The sequence below is a fragment of the Tenebrio molitor genome, chromosome 3, assembly GCF_963966145.1.
Source record: "Tenebrio molitor chromosome 3, icTenMoli1.1, whole genome shotgun sequence".
In the NCBI taxonomy this organism is placed as follows: domain Eukaryota; kingdom Metazoa; phylum Arthropoda; class Insecta; order Coleoptera; family Tenebrionidae; genus Tenebrio; species Tenebrio molitor.
The window spans coordinates 15,840,184-15,864,014 of NC_091048.1; the positions used below are offsets into that span (position 1 = coordinate 15,840,184).

At 34.7% G+C, this 23,831-nt stretch overlaps 4 protein-coding genes across 5 annotated transcripts; 3 read left to right on the forward strand and 1 right to left on the reverse strand.

The window, feature by feature from the left end:
• The first annotated feature begins 7 nt into the window (after window positions 1-7).
• Window positions 8-4,366, forward strand: iav (transient receptor potential cation channel subfamily V iav). The gene is made up of 14 exons (XM_069042733.1): window positions 8-292; window positions 337-810; window positions 865-1,082; window positions 1,138-1,363; window positions 1,415-1,530; window positions 1,579-1,709; window positions 1,759-1,864; window positions 1,920-2,071; window positions 2,121-2,337; window positions 2,401-2,754; window positions 2,807-3,548; window positions 3,596-3,884; window positions 3,938-4,054; window positions 4,160-4,366. Exons 1-14 carry the CDS (start codon window positions 154-156, stop codon window positions 4,317-4,319), a joined length of 3,441 nt encoding a protein of 1,146 aa, XP_068898834.1. The 5' UTR covers window positions 8-153; the 3' UTR covers window positions 4,320-4,366.
• A 547-nt stretch (window positions 4,367-4,913) lies between these two features.
• On the forward strand, window positions 4,914-8,701 carry omd (integrator complex subunit 5 omd). Its single transcript, XM_069042734.1, has 10 exons — window positions 4,914-5,422; window positions 5,469-5,661; window positions 5,717-6,078; window positions 6,130-6,265; window positions 6,497-6,718; window positions 6,774-7,191; window positions 7,243-7,487; window positions 7,536-7,744; window positions 7,793-8,398; window positions 8,451-8,701. The coding sequence occupies exons 1-10, from the start codon at window positions 5,195-5,197 to the stop codon at window positions 8,673-8,675; spliced, it is 2,844 nt and encodes a 947-aa protein (XP_068898835.1). The 5' UTR covers window positions 4,914-5,194; the 3' UTR covers window positions 8,676-8,701.
• On the reverse strand, window positions 8,693-11,310 carry LOC138126924 (F-box/LRR-repeat protein 21). Of its 2 annotated transcripts, XM_069042746.1 has the most exons (7): window positions 11,006-11,295; window positions 10,780-10,878; window positions 10,283-10,530; window positions 9,748-10,224; window positions 9,423-9,692; window positions 9,207-9,371; window positions 8,693-9,157 (listed from the first exon to the last, which is right to left on the reverse strand). In XM_069042746.1, the coding sequence occupies exons 1-7, from the start codon at window positions 11,043-11,045 to the stop codon at window positions 8,882-8,884; spliced, it is 1,575 nt and encodes a 524-aa protein (XP_068898847.1). In that variant the 5' UTR covers window positions 11,046-11,295; the 3' UTR covers window positions 8,693-8,881. The 2 variants fall into 2 exon arrangements, with proteins under 2 accessions (XP_068898847.1, XP_068898848.1); XM_069042747.1 differs by lacking the exon at window positions 10,780-10,878 and having other exon boundaries at window positions 11,006-11,310.
• Window positions 11,311-11,601: 291 nt separating this feature from the next.
• Window positions 11,602-23,633, forward strand: LOC138126920 (uncharacterized). Its single transcript, XM_069042740.1, has 6 exons — window positions 11,602-11,821; window positions 11,882-12,737; window positions 13,243-13,312; window positions 21,971-22,798; window positions 22,931-23,114; window positions 23,167-23,633. Exons 2-6 carry the CDS (start codon window positions 11,883-11,885, stop codon window positions 23,513-23,515), a joined length of 2,286 nt encoding a protein of 761 aa, XP_068898841.1. The 5' UTR covers window positions 11,602-11,821; window position 11,882; the 3' UTR covers window positions 23,516-23,633.
• The last annotated feature ends 198 nt before the right edge of the window (window positions 23,634-23,831 follow it).

Genomic DNA, 23,831 nt, shown 5'->3' on the forward strand with positions numbered 1-23,831 from the left:
GCGGGTTTTATTTGCGCCATCTGGTGTTGTTTTTGTCTTTTACATGTCCAAAACAAAAGCTCTGCGTACCATCCGGTACCAGGCACTATCTACCTTGACATAATTTACTCACCCTGACCTGCTATTGATCACAATGTATCATACTGTTTTGAAATGGGGGCGAAAATATGCAAACCATGTAAGAAGCGCAAAGGAAATACGTTCCAAGGGGGTTCAATTTTGGACCGCGTTATCAGTCAAGCTTCAGGTCAAGACCAGTGTTTACTTTACAAACTAGCCAATTATAAAAAGGGTAAGTGCACCCCGTTATAAGTCACCCATTAGTCAGTTCTTTAGGTGGTGAGTTGATCGACGCTTACAACCAGGGTGGTCAAGCGGAAGTCGAAAAGTTAATGCGTGAACAATTCGGACAGTTGATGTATCAAGAAGGCAAAGGGCAAATTATTAACAGGTCTGAGTATTTGAGGTGGAAGTTTCGAGATCACGAACAAGTCATTTTACCAATTGAGGCGTCGTTGAGTCGTTACGATCCGCTCGCTAAATGGACAGATCACGAAGCCTGTTGGCAGATGCAGTTCAGAGGTTCTTTGGGAGAATCTCTTCTGCACGTTCTCATAATTTGCGATACGAAAATACACACGAGACTAGCCAGAACGTTGATCAAGTGTTTTCCAAAACTGGCCATGGACGTCGTTGAAGGTGAAGAATATTTAGGGGCAAGTTCCTTACATTTGGCCATCGCGTACAATAACAACGAGTTAGTGCAGGATTTAGTTGAGGCAGGCGCAAACGTCAATCAGAGAGCTATTGGTAATGAAAGTTAAACTTGATGATTCGGTATTTGGTATCATCGTTCATTTGTAGGAAGTTTCTTTCTTCCGAGAGACCAGCAAAGGCAAAAACCGGCAAAACATACAGACTACGAAGGTCTAGCCTACTTAGGGGAGTACCCCTTGGCTTGGGCTGCGTGTTGTGCAAATGAAAGTGTTTACAATTTGTTGCTGGACAGTGGAGCGCACCCGGACTACCAGGACAATTTTGGTAACATGATCCTACATATGGTGGTGGTCTGCGATAAATTGGTATTTTTCTGACTTAAACGTACAAATAATTTTGTGGATTATTTTCCGATTCAAGGACATGTTCGGGTATGCGTTGAGACACCCTAAACTTCCTGCAAGTAACGGAATCGTGAATAAAGCTGGGTTGACACCTTTGACGTTGGCATGCAAATTAGGCAGAGCCGAAGTGTTCAGAGAGATGCTGGAACTTTCAGCCAAGGAATTTTGGAGATACAGTAATATCACGTGTTCCGCATATTTTTTAAACGCCTTGGATACTCTCTTACCGGATGGACGTACAAGTTGGTAGCAAAACCAGGAATGTGTAATGAAATTGTACAAATTATTTCCAGACTGGAACTCGGCCCTGTTCATAATTTTGAACGGAACCAAGGAAGAACATTTAGACATGTTGGATGGAGGGATTATTCAGCGACTTTTGGAAGAAAAATGGAAAACATTTGCGCGGGTACTTTCGAAAATAAATCGAAAATTTTAAAATGACATTTCTTTTTAGAATCAGTTCTTAAAACGACTCCTCATCTTAGTCGTTCATCTGTTGTTTTTATCTTTGGCCGTTTATTTGAGACCGGATGATCCGGACGAATCTCTTTTAGCATGGTCTGATGATGTCAAAGTCATAGCCAGGTAAATTCGTCCGTGTGACTACGCCAATTCTGATTCGGTTTGTCTGTAGATATGTATGTGAAGTTGCCACCATTTTAGGTGTACTGAGTTACGTTATTCTTCAACAAGGGGATGAAATCAGAAATCAGGGAGTTATGGCATTCTTAAAGCAGCAAGTAACGTCAATTTTTTTGATGTATGTTTTTTGTTTTGCAAATGCATCTTTTCCAGTCTAACTCTCCACCGAAATTGATCTTTCTTATTTCAAACTTTCTAATTTTGGCCTGCATTCCGTACAGACTTTACGGAGATAGAGAAACAGAAGAAGCCATTTTGTGTTTTGCTGTTCCTGGTTCTTGGTTTCTTCTTATGTTTTTTGCCGGGTCAGTTTATTAACAATCGCACTATTTATATTTACTCCTCGGATTTTAGGGCGGTACGTTTAACTGGTCCATTTGTCACAATGATCTACAGCATGATTACCGGAGACATGTTAACTTTTGGAATGATTTACACTGTTGTACTCTTTGGTTTTTCCCAATCGTTTTATTTTCTTTATAAGGGTTTCCCTGGAGTTAAAACCTCTTTATACAACACCTATGCAACCACTTGGATGGCACTGTTTCAGATCACCTTAGGAAATTATGACGTAAGCAATTCGTAATTTTATGTAATCTTTAACCACCTTACTTTACACCTATACGATTTGTAGTACCAGGAACTAGCTCTGACTACTTATCCAGCCGTTAGTAAGACAGTTTTTGCAATATTCATGGTATTTGTACCAATTTTATTGCTAAACATGTTGATCGCCATGATGGGTAATACTTATGCCCATGTTATCGAACAAAGTGAAAAGGAATGGGTGAAACAGTGGGCTAAAATCGTGATCGCTTTAGAGCGAGCAATACCACAAGCGGACGCCCAACATTATTTGCAAGAGTACAGCATCTCTCTAGGTCCCAGTGAACAAGATCCCAGTACAGAAAAACGCGGAGTGTTAATTATTAAATCAAAAAGTAAAACTAGAGCCAAACAACGTAAGGGTGCAGTAGCAAATTGGAAGGTACTTGATGGGGGTAAAAAAATACAGTTAAATTTTCGTCTTGCGTTTTTAGAGGGTGGGGAAAGTCACAATAAATGCTCTGAAAAAACGTGGTTTGACCGGAGAAGAAATGCGATGTCTCATGTGGGGACGAGAGTCTATAAACACACCTATTAAAGTAAAAAGGTCTGTGAAGGATCCACTTCATGATCCCCAGGGACCTAATCTGACCGGGGGTTTCGGTGACGCTTTAACGACGGCACTGGATGTGATGGCGTTCACTCACGATTTGGATATCGTTGGGGCCTCTCAAGGTTTAAATTTGGCCACTAATACCAAAACAACGACCACTGTAACCACAACAGCTACTACCACTACTACCACGAATGTGGTTACTGTGAATAACCAGATGAATTCGGCACTAAGTGTCCAACAGAAAGCGATAGCCGGGGCAGGAGTAGGTGCGCTGGCGATGATCGGTACTGTCTCACAACTTACCGAATCCCAAGGGTACATTCAAAATCTCGTATCTAAAAAAGACGATATTAAGGTGACCACTCTTGAAGACCCTTTCAGAGAACTTGTGATAAATTCGAACAACAGCAATTTTGATCCGGAGCAGTTAAAAGTTCTCGCGTTGTCAGCTGCGAATTTGGAAAATATCGAGGAAACGACGATAGCGAAGCAACAAACTAAGAGTGTGAAAAGTCTAGCAGGAATATTTGCCGGAACTGAGACGTTCGTGAGGAAAGTGGAAGAAACAATCAAGAAAAAATATGCGGCTTTGGATCCCAGTGACAGTGAAGGATTTGGGGGTGCGTGACCTGTTCGTACCCGCTTGTTTTAATGTTGACAGTTACAGAGCCACCACTATTGGGGAAGATTTCAAGGACTAGGCGGGCAAAATCGGCCAATTTGCGTAATTCTTCAGCGAAATCCAAAGCGTCAGATAAGAAAAAACTAGTAACGGGTTCACAATCGAGCTCAACAGATACAGTCAATAATGAAATTAATGACAAAAATAGTGAAAATTCTGATTTGGATTATGCCGAAGAGCGAATAAAACTGGTAAAGGAGTCTTTGAAACAAGCCGTTGACGTAGCTCAAATAAGACCAATCAATATTGATGTGGCTTTAGGAGAAGAGAACGTGTACGTATCTACATGCGAGTATTGGTAACTATTTTATAACGTGTAAAATTCAGGTCTGTTACAATTTCTGAAACAATACGAGTGCAAGGCTCAGGACAGGGTGCCGAAGTTCAGTCGTCTAACGTTAAACCCAAAAGAAAAAAGCGGAGCAAAACGGCAAAGAATAATAAGTAATTTCAAATAATTTTCCTGAAAAAGATGCAGTTAGAGTAAATAACTGTGCATCTTTTTCATCAGATTTTAGTGATGCACTCCACGGGTATTTGTTTTTACAGAGTGGCACCTATTGTCGAACCAAGAGCGTGTCGCTCAGCTAACGACCATTTTGAATCAGATGATGAAGACTCGCCAGACCCGCTGGAACCTTGGAGTACAAAAAAAATCGCAAATATGAATAAGATTTTGGCTTGGGAAAATGACCAAGATAGCATGTAACCTATCAAAATTTGACAAATAAATTATATTTTTGTGTTTGATCAAAATTCTTGTATAATAAAATCTTTGAAAATGCCTTTCCTAAATACAGAAATGGCGGCGTTCCTAAGAGAACGCTTCGAAAAGGATCTACACTATTTCAGGGTGTACGACACGTACACTCCAAACTTTAATAGTAAGATCTACCACGACCAGGTATACTTGTTAGTTATGATGCAAGGACAATCTTGTAGAAACTATGCTGACTACCAAGTTTTACTCAAAATATGAAGGGCCAAGTAATGACGTTGCCGATCCGATTCTTATGGAGAAAATCAAGAAAGTTAAATATGATACTCCTAGAGAAAGACATCCCTGGCCATTAACCGAGAATCAATGGTTAATGAAGTGGTTAAAATTTTGAAAATATGTTAAACAGTTGCTTTACAGTTACGGTTGGTTTTACGAACCACTCGTGTCGTTGGATAGAAGCGATACGAGATTCTACCACCCGCGACGTTCGACAGATTTCATTAAACATGAATTACAATTAAAAATGGATGAATCCGCTTTACCCAAAGTTAAATTTACGGGTATTCCGTTCAAAGTGCAGTAGAAATTTGAAAATGGCGCCACAACAAAAACATAACCTCAAGCATGAAATATAATATGAAAATTTCATATTTAATCAGTGTAAAGTACGTGAAAAACTAAGTTTCTCGTTTTTCATACTTACTTTACGTACGGATTACATTTTTATTTTAATTTATCTGGTTCATATTTCACTAGCGCCACTTACAAACTGATACATTTTTCTAACCTAAAATTGTTTGAAGTAAAAACAAAAACATTGTAATAGTTCGTAAAGTAAAAATATAAGTGTTAAATGTTTAAAAATGATGTCTCACGCTACGGTAATACGCAGCGCTCCTCAACAGGATTTAATAAATGAACTACACACTTTCATAAAAGGAGCCCTGAAGCTAGAGCGATGCAATCCGCTAGATTTGACAAAAACGGCTTTAAGATTGTTAAAAAATATCCCAGCTGCTCGAGCAGCTCTTTTCGAATATTTTAGTAATGTTTTCGGGGAAGCTGCATCATATTATATTCAAGCGATTGAGGTAAGTTCTAAACGTGTTAATATTTTGAATTAACATTTATTTACAGACAGAGATTAAAACAGGGGAATTACCTACAACCTCTGAAACTGACGAAGCGGTAGTGTCAGAAATTCATTCGGTTTTAATTGGATTTGTTGCTGACAATGCTACAGCATGGGCCCCTATTGTTAGTACATGGTCTTTAGATCTGCTAGGGGAAATATCAACAAAATTTGCTGGAAGGGCTCACATATCAACAAGTGTGTAGAAGAAAACTGATATTTAAAAATTTATTTTTATGCCCTCATTTTTCAGATTTAAATGAAACATTGCAGTTATGGATGAATTGTCGAGCGACCAAAATTCTTGTAGATATTAATACAAAATGCTTGTCAAGTTTGATGCACTCAGATACAGAAACCTGCATTAATGCACTTTTGGACACTTCTGTTAAACATTCACCTAATTTTGATTGGGTGGTGGCTCATGTGGGGAGTTGTTTTCCAAACACTGTGATAACAAGAGTTTTGTCATGTGGTTTAAAAGATTTTTGTCAAATTAAGTCATATGAACAGGGGAGTAATTCTCCCAAGCTTAGGTCAGTTGTGGGAATTTTGGGTCATCTAGCGGGGAGTCACAGTAATGATATCAGATCTGCAATCTTGGAAATGTTTCTAGTAAGTTAATATTATACAAATTTGAAGAAACAATATATTATCATGTTTCAGTGGAGTATAAGTCAAGATGTCCAAGATCCTGATGCAACTAAGTTGCAGAAGAAAGCAACAGTGCCTTTCATATTACAGTTATCTTTTTTGTCATCAACTTTATTTTCATCGATTTGTAATGATATGAAACATATACGTAAGTGATTATTTTTTGTTATCTAATAAGAACTGGTGCTGCTCACATCTAACATAGTAATATAAAATTATAATAATGCTAATAAGTGAGTTTTCAAAAATGAAATTAGGAATTAAGTAAAATTGGGGGAAGTCTCGCAGAACACCTACCCACAAAAAAAAAAAAAAACTTTTTGTAATGTGTAATTGATAACGCAGCTCAGCAAGTCTCTATTATTTATTTATTTTACAGTTTCTGTTGAAGTGATATGTAAACTGTACCCTTTTGTGGAGGATTGGTGCAAATATTTTGGGTCAAATGAAATTTTAGAGGATCTCTTATTAACCCTAATACTGAGCTGTGATAATGGCGGTATTCAGATTATTAATTTATTGTTGGATTGTATTACAATCGATTACAATTTAAACGATCCCCTTATATATGTAATTAAAGAAAAATCGCTTGAAATTTTACGTAAGTACGAATATTATTAGTATATTTGCAACTTTTGTAAATTATGAACTTGTAGAGAATGTAATATATAGAATTGATGAAAGTGTACGTAATGACAAGCATATTGAAATAATGACTTCATTTACACATGATTTGGACAAAGTCCATGAGAATTTGTTAAGTTTAAAGGAAGTTAGATCGCAAGCTGCTGCACAAATTGTCATCTTTTTAGGACACCGCAATCCCTCAATATTAGTCCGATCAATAAAACACTTGTTTCAAAATTCCAAAACCTTGGAACATTTGAGTTTGTTGGTGAAAATCTTAACGCACGAATTAATAAATAAAACCTCCTGGCCGTATGCTGAAAAGGGAGGATATTTTTCAGTGGTACTAGAACAGATTTTAAGCAGAAATGTTGAAAACGGATTTGTGAGAAACGAGGGAGATACTGATCTCACACAAATGTGGAAGAATTTATTAATTTTATTAAAGTAAGAATTGTGTCAGTATTTATTTAAATTGATGTTAAGTTAATTTTGTAGATGGGAAAAAAGCAACAGAGTTTCGTTATTAAATTCACAAATTGTCACAAAGGCAATCTTAACAAATTTAGCTAGTGTGACATCTTTATTTGAGGACGAAATGCCATACGTTCACATCATATCAGAAATTCTTAGTTATTTGGATGTTCCCACTAATAGCAATATGGAAAACTTGCCGATTGAAGTTATTTTGAATTTGACACAGTCAACTGTTAACTATTTTTTTATTTGTTGTACACACGAAGGTAATTCCTATATTTTCTCGTGTTTTATTTATTAAAAACAATCTTTAGGTACTTGCTCAAAAACGAAAGGTTTTGAAAGAATCAATCGACTGTTGCGTCGACTGTGCACCCATTCGAAAGTTGCCAGAGTTTTAGCGCTGCGAGAGTTGCTAGAAAGGGCGTTATTCCGAAACGACAATATTCTATTTGGTGCCAAAAACAACGCAACATTTGACGAAACTTCAGAGAAACTGTTGTTGAAACAAAACAAAAAAATCGTAAGTTGATTTTGTGTATATTTGTATAAATAGTAATGACTTGTTTAGAATAAGACTATTCCATTGACGAAACATTCGTCGGTGTTCAACGGTGGCATTATCGGAACCGGCAAGAGAAAACTTCTTACTACTAATGATCTACCGGCGGATGTAGTTGCTGCCAATACCTCGGAACTGATCAACGCTATCAAATCTTGTTGTTCTCTCAGCCAAGAAACTGAAGTGAAATTTTCTGATGTTTCACAAGAGAGTGTAACCCTGGTTTCGTTACTTTTGGTCCAGTTTGTGAGTCCCGACGTGATGTACAACGGTCTTCCGTGGCCCGATGAAGAGTTTTCTAAAGTCACAATAGAAAGAGATCTCTTCATTAGGCGCCTCTTTACAAACGCCCCGGTCTTATGGGATTTGTTAAGTTTCGTAGCTGTATACAGACCAGCTCTTTGCTATTGTTCAGTCCTGATAAGAGCTTTAACGGCCACTTTGATACATCAGTGGAAAAGTACGGGTGAACAAAGCAAGTCTAATTTTACCGAAAATTACAAAGCTTTAATGAACACCACGATTAAAGTGATCGATGTGATGGCTTTGGGCCAGTTGTTGCCTCCACCTTTGTGCAGTATTCGAGATGTGTTGCCTAATTTGAAATGTTTTGAGGTGAGTTTCTTCAGTTTTTGGTTACCCAGCTTCATTCAATTTTTCTTTAAAGATTGTAGCAATTTTGAAGGATTGTGTATGGTGTTACATGAGGGATCACATACCTTCACCTCCTTTGTTCGTGTGTGACTCGAACGGAATCCACTGGAGGGACCCGACTCTGTCGAGACCAACCGAAATGTACACCAACACGTTGAGAATTATTATGCAGAGGAACATCGACTCGTTGGGACACATGTATGCACAAATGTTTATTAACATACCTAAACATGAGTAAAAATAAAACGAAAATAGGGTTGTTTATTCTTTATTTATCTATAAATATGTAAATTGACGCTTATCCTCATTAAGCTTTATAAAATTTACATAATATCACAAATCACACAAGGCTAAACTATTAAAGCTTTTTGTAATCACTTGATTTGGAGAGAATATGTGGCAAGTTGTATGAATAAAACAAAATGCAATGCCAAATTGGTAGGCTTAAAACTCGTGTAAATTGCATTGTAGAAATTTAAACTGTTTGTCAGTTAAAAATTGCCATTTGTGTCCCATAATTTGACTGATTTCTTTTTCGACAAGCTCGTAAGAACGGCTGCTTACTTTGAGCCAAGCATAAAACTCGTCACTCCACTCAGGACTTTGTGGCCAGTCACAACGAAGTATCACAGCGTTGCCTCGAATGAACAGATACTTGATATTTCGGCCAGTATAAGCCAACAGTAATGCCGTCGCGGTTGAAATTCTTTCGGTGACAATCTAAAAAGACTCAAGATTAAGAACTAAATGTTAATTAAGTGGTACGTACTAGAGTCGTCAAGTAGAAACATTGCCTTGTAAGAAGCATTAAACTTCCATCGACCCTTTCATGGAAGGATTTACTGCGGTAAAATCGAGGAATATTTTTGTGGCCAAAGATTCGAAGAGTGCTTTTGTAGAATTCGATGACAGTCATTAAATGATCAGTTCTTAGCTGAAACGAAAGTCATAATCTCGATTGACACATCAAGTTTGTTGTAGGTACCTTGATATGGGGGGAGTCATACAATACAGTGCTTACTGGCGCCCCCTGCTGCCATATGATGGCCTTTTCTTTTACACTTTCAAGTTGCAGGTGAACTTTAAGATTGGGATTGTTCTTACGTGCTGTTTTCCAGGTTTTGTAAGAAACTGGCTTTATATTGATATCGTTGGGAGTGTACCTGTTTTGTAAGATATGAATGTGTTCGATGTTTGTATGACTGAGGAGTTCGATAACGTCATCGCCAAGGTTTTGCGGACTAATATACAGGACCTGAACCACAGTTTATAAATTAAGAGAATTACGAGACTTGAAGGTGTTTGTTTACCTTTAGGTTTAAGAAAACTCCTACGTGGAAAAGTTCATATTGAACTCGAGTGGTGTTTATTACAGATAATGTCTGCAGAGTTAGGCAACAGCCTTCGCACACTTCATCTAATAAAAATTGCGCTTCTTTCGGGTCCAACATTAAATCGATTAGTTCAAGTCTTTTGAGTTTTTTCAGATTAGACATGAGTCGTTTCAAAGCCGCCAATAACTTTCCTCCTGTACCGAAGAGTCGAATTCTTTCGATGTCGTCTCTGTTAGTCATGTTGCAGGGAAACGTAAACTTTAATGTGTGAATATTTCTTCCCGCTGCAAATTCTGGGTTATCGTTATTTTGAGACTGTTCGGAGCACCAGGAAATCATATTCATGAATTCATATAGATTGTAGAAATTTAACATGGGTTCAAATGTTAACATTCGAAAATTTTTGCCAACCTGTGATAAGCACGTTTGTGTTCTCAAATGATCCAAGACGTACTACAACATTTTTTTTTAGTTAGGTAGGTATAGATCATTTCAGACTTATAATATCAACCTGCCATCCCGAGTAATAGTTAAATCTGCCTCTTGTGAGTGTGTTGTCTTCGAGAACAAACCGAGACCAAACGTAGGGTAAATAAAATGCCCGGTACCAGGATTTACACACTAAACTAGCATAATACTTTTCTCTTATGGATAAGTAAGAAAATATTTCTTCTAGAAGTAAGTCCGGTAAATTGGACCACTGCGAATATTGACGATTCTCCTCTCTCTGATCTTCTTCTTCCAGGTCAATGTAGATTGCTAAAAAGACCAACTTATTGTGGGGACGTATAAATGTCGCTTAAACATTATTCAACAACAACATAACAAAGGTTTGACAGAGTGAATCGGTCTGCATGATTCACTTAATTTTAAATATCGTATTTTGCTTGTAATGTATGATAAAATTAAAAATGAAAATCAATCAGAATTAAATCTACTATTCTGTGAATATCTTTTAGTGAATGTTTGATGGTTTTTAATGTGCTGTTAATTTGGAAAAAATAATACCTTTCGAGCCCGTATTTTTGGACTGATACATTTCGTTCCATAATTCGTGAGAGAATTTATGGTGTTTATCACGCTTGTAAAATGTACTCGTAACCGTACCTAAAAATCATTTTAAAATTAACTAGTAACAAGAACTAAGTCAAATGAAATTCACTTGATATAGTTCCTTTAAAGTTCCATTAAATATAAAAAGATATGTTATAAAAATAATCAAAGGAATCTTTACCTTCGTCATTGTCATCAACTTTCCAACAACCTCTTCTCATTGTTTTTCTTTTGTAGATGTAAATATTCAGCGAGCACGCCGTCTTATATAATTTAAAATTCAGTTAAAAACAACTACTCCCAAAATAACTGTTCCAAAATTAAATTTTAGTGTTGATGCGTATTTCCAAATAGCATTAATTTTACGTTGTAATAACAATGAACTGCGCACAGTTCGTTCCAATTTAAAAAAAAAAAACAAACAGTTTTCGTATTTTTCGAAAAAAATTAATCCACCTTATTAAAACTGTTTACATTTTATTCATGTTTATTAATATTCAAAGTGTTTTCCTGTTCAAATTCATATTCATATGTTGATTATCAATATTTTATTGATTACAAATACGTTAACATACAAGTAAATACGGTAATATCACTAATATCAAATATTTAAAATGTAATTTTCGCGCTCATTTACCTTGCTCCAACTTTCAATACTACCAAAATATTTAAAATATGTTTAAAGTTACTAGATATATGTCTAGTAATTTTAATATGTTTACTAATATGTGGCCCTCTATGTATTTATCATTTAACTATTCTGATTATTGCTGTATCCCTGTATCTGACGAGTTTTTTTGTTGTAAAGTTGTCATTCTGAAATCTGAAGTTTAGACATTTCATTTAAATGTACAAAACAGTAGAATAACGGATGTAACAGTTTTAAAGTGTTGTATTTAAATTTCCAATTATTAATCACCTAATTTTCAACCCAAAAATGTTCAGTGTGTAACATATTAAGTTTTATAAAGTCGTAATTACGTTTCAGTTACGAAAAGTAAGTTTTTATACTTGGCATAATTTTTTATTAATGTAGTTTTTTAATTTTGTAAATCAGGATGGGCGATAATTTGGAGTTTGCTGGCCAAAGTCTGTTAAAAAAATCTTCAGAAAGCAGTACTTTATTCCACTTTAAGTCCGTTTTTGATGGTACTGATGCCCGTCAAGATGTTTTCAATCTGTCACAATTTGAAGATTTTGGTAGAGAATCTTTGGGCATAATAGACATTAATCATCCAGATTTTGGTCGAGAATCGTTAAGTTTTTTGCACAACCCCCTTGTTGATGACTTTGGACGTGAATCATTAGGGATAGTTAATTTAAATAATTTGGATATTGGTCGAGAATCTTTAGGTATCACTAATATCAAAACATGTGATGTTATCGTTAACTTAGATGACACTACAGTAAATGATGATAACAGTATTAATTCCCTTTTGAACATGGGATTTTTAAAGCAAAGTTCTTTTAATTCAAATCCTAGTTTACATAGTTTTGATAACAGGAAAAGTGAAACAAGTTTTAATAGTAACAGAATTAATTCTGTTTTGAATGGTGCATTTTTAAACACACCAACAGTATCTATTAGCTCTAGCATTTCTTCAATAAATCCATCTTTTTATTCATTTTCAAGCAATACAACAGATATTATGAATAATGCATTACACAATACATCTGATTTTATTAAGCAACTGTTTAAAAAATCTTCAACACATACAGATCTTAGTAAAAAATGTAACAGTGATAAATTACAAAGAAGAATTAGCTCTCTACCGACTGTATTAGAACCACAATTAAAAGAGTTTCGACAAATTAGTGTGAAATCTGCCCAAGATGATAAATGTAATAATTCCAAGATATTAGAAAATGACTTTCCAGAAGCTGTTAGTTTCAGTGAAGCTAATGAGGGATTTGTAAGTATTTTTAAAATTTTTATAAAATATACAGTACTAATGTAAAGTAAGGAATGGAATTCCTTAAAGTTTTATTGTTTATTACAGGCAAAAATCCTTGGACATTAAAAATTTTAATTTCTAAATATTTTTGCATAAATTACACTTATATTCGACCCAGTTGCGGCGCGAGGGTGGCAACTTAAAATTTTTAAATAGCAACAGGGCCAGTTATCTTTTTTGAAAGGTCTTTTTATCTATCAATAATGAAAGCATTTTTTAAATCGGTCGATTAAAAAAAAAGGAATCCAAAACCAAAATTTACTGATAACATTGAATTGTCCCCCTCCTGGCGTCGCCACTGAATGGAACTGAAAAATGTAATTGATGTTAGGATGACCATTTAGAAATACAAATGACCCTGTTCATTGATTTCTTTCATTTTATTCCTTAAGCTCGCACTGTACAATTATTTTTAAAATCTTAGACTATGAATTATTGGTAATCAGAAGAATGATATTTTCAGAACGATTCAGTATTTGTGGAAGCAAGTCTCATAGCAGCTCGAATTGCGGATGGATCCATTTTAAATTTGGGTGAGTTGTTGGATTATTTTCTAAATTAGAATTAAGTAGTAGGTACTGATTTAAACGGTAATTATAAATTAAATATGTTCTATATACATAAATGTTAACGAAGTTCATGTTGTACAGGTGTCCCAGAATGAACCAGCATAATTTTAACCACGAGCTACTGGCTTCATGTCGAACACGAAAAATATTTAAAAAATTCTGTCAAAAAAATAAAATGACATTTAATTTTTGAGGTACTATTTTTTTTAATTGCTTCGCCACATTTTAAAAAGACACCTTGTATATCGTATTTAATAAAATGTACACCAATGCGGTTTCCTTGTTTTAAGCATATTTCCTAGAGGTTACTTCGCATTGGCGTACATTTTATAAAATACGATATATGTACAGGTGTCTCAAAATTCCGAATTCAGAGCGTGGTAGGGAAGGACCCAGTGGAGCTCGAAAAATACTTTGAAAAAAAAAATTCGCTCTTCTTGAAGAAGATATAAGCACTTTAATTTTGTTCAATACATAGCAGTCTTCATATCAACAGTGACAAAATACTATTACTACTACGTTGCCGTTCCATTTTTAAGAAAAATTACAACAATTTAAGATTTTTTTACTCCAAAGTAAAGCTATTCTTCAAAAAATTGTTTTACGTTATTATTTTCCACAATCATCTACATCATGAATAACAATAAACAATGAACTTTTCAGCCTGTATTTGAAGAAAACGCACTTCAAAGAGTGCACCCTCAGACCACTGTATCTTTGTGGGAGGAGTCCCATTTTTTTTTTATTTCCATACTGAAGTGATCCCCTACAAGCTCATAATTTGGATTTCGCGAATTTTGAGACACCTGTACAAGGGCGTATTTTTAAAATGTGCCGAAATTTTACCTACGAGGTTTTGGGACAACGTAGACTAAAAAAAATTATACCTCAAAAATTAAATGTAATTTTATTTTTTGATAGAATTTTTTAAATAATAAGCCAGTAGCTCCTGGTTAAAATTATGCTGGTTCATTTTGAGACACCTGTATGTAATTAATTAAACACATAAGTTCGTAACACTGTTGTAAAAATTAGTTTGTAACTATGTAGTAGTGAGTATAACATTTTTACATACAATTTTGTTGATTTTTAGAGTTTCTTTTGCAAAAGAAGCTACTTTTGGTAGTTTTAATTTAGAACTTTTGCAAAAATGAAAATTTTTAAACAGTATCTATTCTATCGTTTAAAAAGTCTTACTACATGTATAAAGTATTGTCTGTTATTTATTAAAATCTTCTTATGACTACTTTTGTCTGAAACAAATATCAATGCACACAGTATTTTTGAAGTGAAACTTTTTATGGGAGGGTCTTGAAATTCTGATCGGCAACCTTTTTGTGTGACGAAAAGTGGTGGGGGTAAACACTATCGGGTCGAGTGGGAGCAGTGTCTCGCACAACGGTTGCGCCAATATTATCATCTCACTTAAATGTAAGTTAATCTGTTTGACACGATACAAACATCCCTTAAAATTGTGTATACTTCTGTCTTTGTCACACTCACGGCATTTATCGATAATGTCCTCTCTTTCATTTGGAGGCTTAAAAATGAACAGTGAGTTACGCATTGCAATATTGTTAGTGTTATCGTTGTTTATAATTTATTTTCTTCATTAAAATATACAATTTTGTTGTGAATATGCTATTTAAAAGTGATTGATGAATAATTACAATGTTTCCCTGTAATACAAAAGTTTCTCTTCTATCGTGCGTCTTTACGACACATTCTGTTTTTTTTATGTTGGGTTATTCCGCAAATATGTAATATAATTTATCAAGAAATGACAACAGCACGAGTTAACACTAGGAAGGAAGTACATAGGAGAATAAAATAATGTTGAACCTTTAATCCTTATTCTAATATGTGCAGTTTCAGTGAAATTTGTTGATTTTTAATGCATTGGCGTCATTCAATAATGGATTAATTGGAATACCACAGTCGGAATGTTTTATCTTTCAGTTAAAGCCGTCGTAGTAAATAAAGAAAAATTGTGCTGGACTTTCAACGGCAGAACCGTAAATGAAACCGGGTACCGATAGTTTCAGCACTCTTATCATTTTCGATCCAAAAGTTAGAATTTGGATGATTTTAGAAGTTAGATGACCTAAGGACCATGATAGAGCAAAATCTTATTGAGAAACTTACTGAGAAACTCTGTTCAATTAAGTCATAACAAGATAGGAAAAAACTGGTTCAGTGTGTACCTCATGAATTTCTACCTGCACCTCATCTCTCTCGCTTGGAAAATGAACGGTTTCTGAGAACGATTGTAAAAGAACGACAATTGAATCTTTTACAATAAGGTTATTGGCCAAAGACCTGTCAAGAAGTCAACCGACAACATAGGCAAAACAAGAACTTCACCCAAAGATTGGATATCTAATTATACAGGGTGGTCCCGATATAACCTGCCAGAAGAAATCCAGTAATAGGTGACGATGAGTAGAACTCATACACAAACAAAGTTTCTAGTAAAAGTCTTTTCGTTTTCGAGATAAAAATAATTGAAAATTTGGTCAAAATTTGCTGTACGCTAATGAGTTAATCGGTTTTAAAAAGGTAATTCTGGTTACTTGGCTGCGATTTCTTTAGCAACGGTACCTGCAACACCTATGACATTTGTCAAGTTTAATTGTAAATTTGCGAATCCTTCAAAAAGTTATGTAATTCACGAAACAAGAATACGCCGATTTGCATTTACTCTATGGCGAAACACGTGGTAATTCAAGACCGGCAAGGCGACCATACGGCGAGCGTTTTCCTGAAGGAGTCCTTCCGTCTCGTTGTACTTTTGTGGAGCTACATCTGCATTTATGTGAGGTTGGTTCTGACTGATTCCAATACGATGGCGTCCCCGATCCTCCATCTAACCCCTCTGGATTTTAATTTTTGGGGCCACACGAAAGATTTGGTATACGAAGTTGAAATAAATACAAAAAGCCAACTCCAGAAACGCGTAACAGACGCCGCGAACCGGATTCGTAAAAACCCAGAAATGCTGAATTCTGTTTATGAAAATTGTTACCAGCGTACTCAAATGTGCTTAAATGCCAACGGAAGGCACACAGAACATTTATTATAAAATAATGTTTCTAGTCTAGTTTACCTTTCATTAGTTAGTAGATATTCTCAGTTAGAGTTGAAAGTACGAATATGTAAAGTGTAAATAAATTTATTCAATACATTATTTTGGCTATTTAACCACAATTAAGACGATACTCTTATTACACAGATCTTCCACAATTTTGCACACACTACCTCTACATTTATTTACACATTCAGGAACACCACTTTATTTATTACTCATTCAGCTCAGTCTACAAAATCAGCTTTTGTACTTAAATAAGCTGGTGAATTAACGCACGCAGTGTACAGCGTTTTCAATAAATGTCATTAATTTGATTTAGTTTGTCAGATTTGAGATTTGTCATAAACGATTCTGGTACCTATGTTGCTTAGATACTGTCATACTTACAAACAGCAACAATTAATTCCTGAGTAGGTACGTATTTTTGTGGTCAGCAGCGTCGAATGGGTGTGGATAGGGGTTAATTTATCCCCATTATTTTGGACCTAACGAAGGGGGTTTTTTTGGACTTGTTAGATCCTTCTAATCACCCAGAATTTTTTTGGCAGGTTATATCGGGACCACCCTGTATATTAATACGTGAAGGAAAACCTTTGTACCCCTTTTTAAGCAAATTGCGCGCACGGAGAAGTGTGAGATTTGGCATAGTTAAAGTTTATGTGGAGAAGGAGTGCAGAAAGATAAAATTTATGTATAATATACAAGGCGTCTCCAACAAAACAGACAAATCCATAGCTCTCTTATTTATTGGAGGATTTTAATTATTTATACACCAAATTAAATGGTTGTGAATAAGCTACGAAACGGCGTACTAAATTCACGTAAAACCCAAAGTGCTTCAAGGTTAAACTGTCAAAATATTTTTTTGAAATACGAACACATTTTTTTTTTTTTTGTAATTCTGATAGAGATTTTTATTCTGAAAACAACAATGTATGACATGTGTAATCTCATATAAGAAAAGAAAAAAATAACTACATTCTGAAACAAATGACGAGCACCAAGCGAGAAGCTATCAAAATTCATTGCGTTACAATGTACACTTCTATTCAAAAAAAAAGCGTACACGTATTGAGAGCTACTGTAAATGGGGATAAAATTAATTAATCGTTTCCAAGAAAACGTATTACTGACATTTTGTATGTATGTTAAATGTGTGAACACTGTTTTTTATAAATTTTTAAATTGTTGTTAGATTGTTGAGAGTTGCTTTTTTCCATAAATTTGTGAATAAAAGCTTGAATCGTGTTTGTAGTAATTGGTAATACATGCCTAATAAAGTAATAAATAAAGCAAAACATTTATACACATTAAAATCTCTGAAGAATACATCGATCAAATCCAGCTATCATCACGGGTTTTGTTACAGGTTTCTAAGTAACAACAATTAAAAGATAGGTTTACGATATGGCAATCTAGCCAAAATTGTGCTCATACAAGTGTACATAATAAATTAACCACATTAAGTCAGTTGGAAAAACAAATGACAAATATGTAATAACATTTGGGATTGCACGTACAGAGCGCAGTTTAAGCATCGACGATAGTAGCATTTTTTAACTTTTTTTTTTGTATTTTGGGTAGGTAAGTGTACACTTGTACACAAAAAATTTCATCGTTTGCTAAATGCCCGTGGCCGTTATTTCGGAAATATAAAATCTCAAATCATTGAATGATCGAACTCTACTTGCTGCGACGTACAATTGAAAACTGGTTGCCTCAATAAAATTCCAATTTTTTCGAATGTTTGTTTTTGACACTTATTTATTGTCATCGCAAATGCAGCTATAATTGGAAATTGACTTCTTTGAAAATTAAATGGTAAAATAGTACCTGAATATGTTAAATTTATACTAAACTTGATGCGTATTCTTGTTCCATAGAGTAATGCTTCCTTTGTATTTAAGTTTCGGATCAGTAAAACGTGCAATTAACTTTCAATACTAACTTATGTGGTGGCAAACCACTAATAGTCAAAGAATTTTGTATTTCACTCCGAAGAGTTTTTTTTTTATGAATAATCTAAATAAACTTCCTCTTGGAGTGTCCTCGAAAAAGAAGATGAGTCCATAACTCCTTTATTTATCGGAGGATTTTAATTATTTATACACCAAATTAAATGGCTCTAAATATGCTACAAAAAGCCCTAATAAATTCACATATAGGTCCAAGGGCTTCAGGGCTAAACTGGCAAAAAAAAAAATTTCAAATGCAAACACATAATTTTTTTAACACCTCTGATAGAGATTTTTATTCTAAAGAGAATAGTGTATCACAAGTGTACACTTACCTACCCAAAATACAAAAAAAAGTTAAAAAATGCTACTATCGTCGATGCTTAAACTGTGCTCTGTACGTGCAATCCCAAATGTTATTACATAAAGTCGACTCAAGTTGCAAAAAACCACTTGTCATTTGCAACAGCATTTTTTCAATATTTTTAAACCAAATAAAGGCACAAAAAGGCCAGAAAATCATAGTTTGGATTGAATATTTTCCATATAAGTACAGTTTTAAAGTAATTTCAAACGACTAATGCCATAAAATTGCTGTTGCAAATCCAAATTGGTTTTTTGCAACTTGAGTCAACATTATCTGTCATTTGTTTTTTCAACTAACTTAATTTGGTTAATTTATTACGTTGTAACGCAATGAATTTTGATAGATTCTCGCTTGGTGCTCGTCATTTGTTTCAAAATGTAGTGTTATTTTTTTAATTTTTTTTATATGAGGTTACACATGTCATACATTATTGTTTTGAGACTAAAAATCTCTATCAGAATTACTAAAAAAAGTATGTGTCCGTATTTGAAAAAAATATTTTGACAGTTTAACCTTAAAGCAATTGGGTTTTACGTGAACTTAGTACCCGATTTTGTAGCTTATTCACAACCATTTAATTTGGTGTATAGATAATTAAAATCCACCGATAAATAAGGGAGCTATGGATTTGTCTCTTTTTTGGGAGACACTCTGTATATTTTAATTTAATTTAATCTTTCTGCACTCCTTCTCCACATAAACTTTAACTATGCCAAATCTCACACTCCTCCGTGCGCGCAATTTGCTTAAAAAGGGGTACAAAGGTTTTCCTTCACGTATTAATATACAGGATGTTAGGGAATGGTCCCCCAAGAATTTCAGGGTGAGTTTGTGAGGGAAAATGTGGTCGAAAACCTTAACACCATTTTTTCCTAACATGAATGGTTTTCTTAAAAATAAAAATTTTAAATAGTGCCCCACTGTTTGAGAGCTTTTGCACCATTTTATTGTTGTGATAATTAAATAAATAGTTAACATTTTGTAATGAAAGTCAATTGCTTCGCAATCAAAAACAACAATGCCTCATGTCAGATTTTCGAGTACCTACTGTCGCAATGACGTTTCGGTTTTAAATATTTCCCTTGGATAATAGATCATCAAAAACTAGCAGGACTGCATTTTTTATTGACAAAATCAATAATTATATTCGAAATATTTATCTATCTAAATTCACCACAACCTTGAGGTTATTGCTGCAATGAACTGAAATTATTTGTGCAGCTTCATTTGTGATACCACATCTCGATCAACTTCTGAAGTGATTTGAAATCGAGCACTGACCCTAATAAGATTCGTTAATTTCTGTGTAACTTTATTGATTTGTATTTGTATTGAAAACATTCATAATAATAGTTATTTACACAATTAGTGGGATAAATGCTTAAAATATCCTCCGTTTGCCATTACATAAGCATACCTTCGGACAGCAGCATTGGCATTTCAGTTACATTCCCCATACACAAAATGCATATCTGCATACTCCTCGATAGAATATTCTGGCGTTGTAAACTATTGTATCTTTGCAGGTGACGGATAAAAGATAGACCAAGTCAAAGTGTAGGCTTTGACAGTAGTAAATTTCAAATCGTTACCAAGCAATCATTTTTAAATTGAAACATGCAAGATTTTTTCGTGCACAAAGCAAGATTTCAGCAGTCCCAAAACAGCAGGGAACAATTTTATTTTCAGAAAACGGTTCAATTTATCTAAAAGCGGTATAAAGGTTTTCGACTACATTTTCCCTGATAAACTCTGAAATTCTTGGGAGACCATTACCTAACACCCTGTATAGATAATTAAACTAAAACATTTTTTTCAACATCGATTATGAAAATGATACTTTCATCACTCAACCCGATCATTCTTATCACCAGCGCTAATCCTTTACCGTTCACTACCTGCTACAAGACCTGAGAATTTCTGACCGCCGGGAGGAACTCCGCTGCCGCCAAAAAAACCTCAGTAACGTTCAAACTTAAAGATTTAATGAAAACGGTCGAATTTTGACCGCTGGGCGACCTCTAATAAATGGAATTGTGTGCTGTTAGCTTTAAGTCCATCCCAACGAGACCATTACTGAGAAAGTCTACTGTGGTCAATGGAGAGATTTAAGGTAGAGTTGGAACAGAAACATTCATATGGGCTTAACATACATAGTTCTGTCAACGTAAAGCCGTATGTCGCACAAGAAACGCTACTATAGTTCAAGAACTTTGGATGTGGAATAATGACTCACTCATAGGTACTTCCTAAGTTATTCATTTATATTCCATATTAGCACCTGTTTTGGAGCTTGCACAATTATTTGAAAGGAAATGTTATGCAAAACTCCTACACAACTTATACAACTTTTTGGCTTTAAAGTCAGCAAATTTCATTCGCAGCGACGAGGGCTCTACTCTGGTAGCCTCATGGTGAAATAAAGGTCATTTGGAATAGTATCCAGTATACAGTTTACAATCCACTTACAGGTAAGAAACCGTCATTTTTGCCCGTTGAGTGTCGCCAAATATTTGGCTGAGGTTATTTAACACCCCACCATAAATTACCGGATGGGCCGATGGGGTGCTTTAAGATCTGTTTCTTTGTTGGTGTGATTTATGATTTTTGTCAATATTTCTATTCGGCGTAAAAATAGTATATTAACATTGTACAGTACTTGTACATTGTATAGTACTTATTAGAACCGGGCCTAGCACTGTGGCCAAGGGTTTTTCCACACTATTACGTCGTGATACTGGCAATAGTCGCACAGTATCTCCACCACTCAGTACCTACCACATCCTTCCGAAACAATCTTGGATTATTACCAATGTAGCTGAGAAGACTGAGGACGTCTACAGCAGCCCGCCCTCCCTAAAGAAAGAATGAAAAATGGTCCGTTGTCTTTTATTTTTCGTAACCTGTGCAGAACTCTTGTTGTGAGAGAGCAGTCGTTGATTAATTACATAGTGTTGTAAAAAGATTCTTCGTCCCTTGTACAGTCACATGATTTGTTTACGTAAATACTTGGAATAAGTTGCGTTATTTATAGATGACCCAACGTCTGTAATCTATTTGAATTGGTACCGGTAAAATGATAGGACGAATACTTTGTGGCAAAAAAAAAAATGAAATAAACGCAAAAATAAAAATTCATATTTTGATTATATTTTTTGTTATTAAAAATAAAAGTGAAACTTTAGACATTAATTATCGACTTAAATTTTCAGATCCACTGGAAAATAATATTTTGGATTCTACGCAAGAACCTGAGGATCTTGCAAATGTTTTCGTTGAAGATGAAGATATCGTTAAAGTTGACAAGGAAACAGTGTTCAAAATCGTGGATAAGATGTTCTTACCATCTTCGGTTTCGCAGGAGGTTCCTAAAGATAAGAGTAATGTTTTACTAGAAGATAATTCTAGAACTTCTCCAAGAAATGACGATTTGAATTCGAGCAGTAAAAGCAATAGTTCAACAAAATCTAAAGGTGCAATGGAAATGTTGACGTCTTTATCAGAAATTTTAAACAACGATAATCCAAGCGAAAAACAAAAATCTGAAGGAAAACACCTTTTAAGTAGCCTGGCTGAAATCCTTATTTCCAGTGCTAGTACTAAATCACGATCTTGTGTTTTTGACGATTCAGGTCATTCTTCCATTGAAAGTGAACAAGTTGCAATTTCAGAAGCCGGCGAATGCTACGAAGTTTTAGATCTGAGAAAGAAAAATACTCCTGAATCGAATATTAATCAGATTGAATCAAATGAGAATTGCATTCCGTTAGACCTGTCAATGAAATCAAAATCAGCCAATTCCGAAAAAACTTTTGTTAGTCCCAAAATGTTACCACCGAAATTTAATAGAAACCACAGGTCTCTGATAAATTTGAGTAGTAAGAGTACTGAAAGCAACTGCTCTCTGTCCAGTAATGAAAATAGAAGCTTAACTGACCTCAACAAAATATTTAAACCCAGAAAGACAGAACCGAAGTTGTCTAACATGAAGAAAGGTCCAATGAAGGCCGTACTTTCAGTTGATACTATGGCTAGAAAGAGTGAGTTGTAGTTTTAACAATTGCCTTTTTTTTAATCAAATGGGGGTGCCGCCATAATTTTTTAAAATTGTTACATTATTTTCAAAAGATGGTGGTTTTGTGTAATAAATCCTTGATCAGTGTTTGTTTAAGGTGAAGCATTCAAAATAACACCCACTAGAGTAGACTCAAACTTGTCAAGCTATAAAATGAAAAAAACAAGTACTCCAGTTAACGAGAGAAACTTAAAACCTATGGCACAATCCACTCCAAGCACTCCGAAAACTTCACACTCAGCTTCTTCATTGGGGAAATTAAACAATTCGATTAATTCTAGGTAAGAGTATTTGAGTCTTTAGGTTGATAGGTTTTTATTTAAAACATTTCAGCCCAAGATTAGTAAAGCAAAAATTGATTAATTCGGGGAAGAATTTGGCCGCCAGTAAAAGTTTTGAATCTAAAAATAAAGTAACCACTTTTACCAAAAGAGCTTCTATTGGTGATCAGAAGACGAGTCAGTATACTGAGAAAACAGATACTGGACGTTACAGCGTGGGAGAAAAATCAGAACTTTCTAAGAAAACTGGCGATAACATTAAGAATACTTCAGTGATGAAGAAACGTCATTCATATTCATACTCGAAGACTGAACAGAAATCTGTATTAAAAGAAAATCGAAGCAGGAGTCTAGTTAGGTCGTCTCTAGGGAAAAAATGTGGAAAAGAGAACTTGTATTGATGTTAAATGTTTTTTTATTGTGTTAACTTGCAATTCATTGTGATACGTCCCGGTTGCGTTTATAACAAATTAATTTATATTTTTTCATAAAAACTAAATATATTTTTAAATTATTTTATTACTCGTACTTAACATCTCCTAATGATGAAGAAAAGCCAATATGTAAAGTATTTAGGCTACATTTTGAAAAAAGTTTAGGAAAAAAAAATATGTTGGTACTTACCAACCAACCAAGATATCTAGAAAGAATGGTATGTCAACTTATACCTGCAACCATGCAACTACGTGATCCAAAAACGAACGCCAGATGTGACAT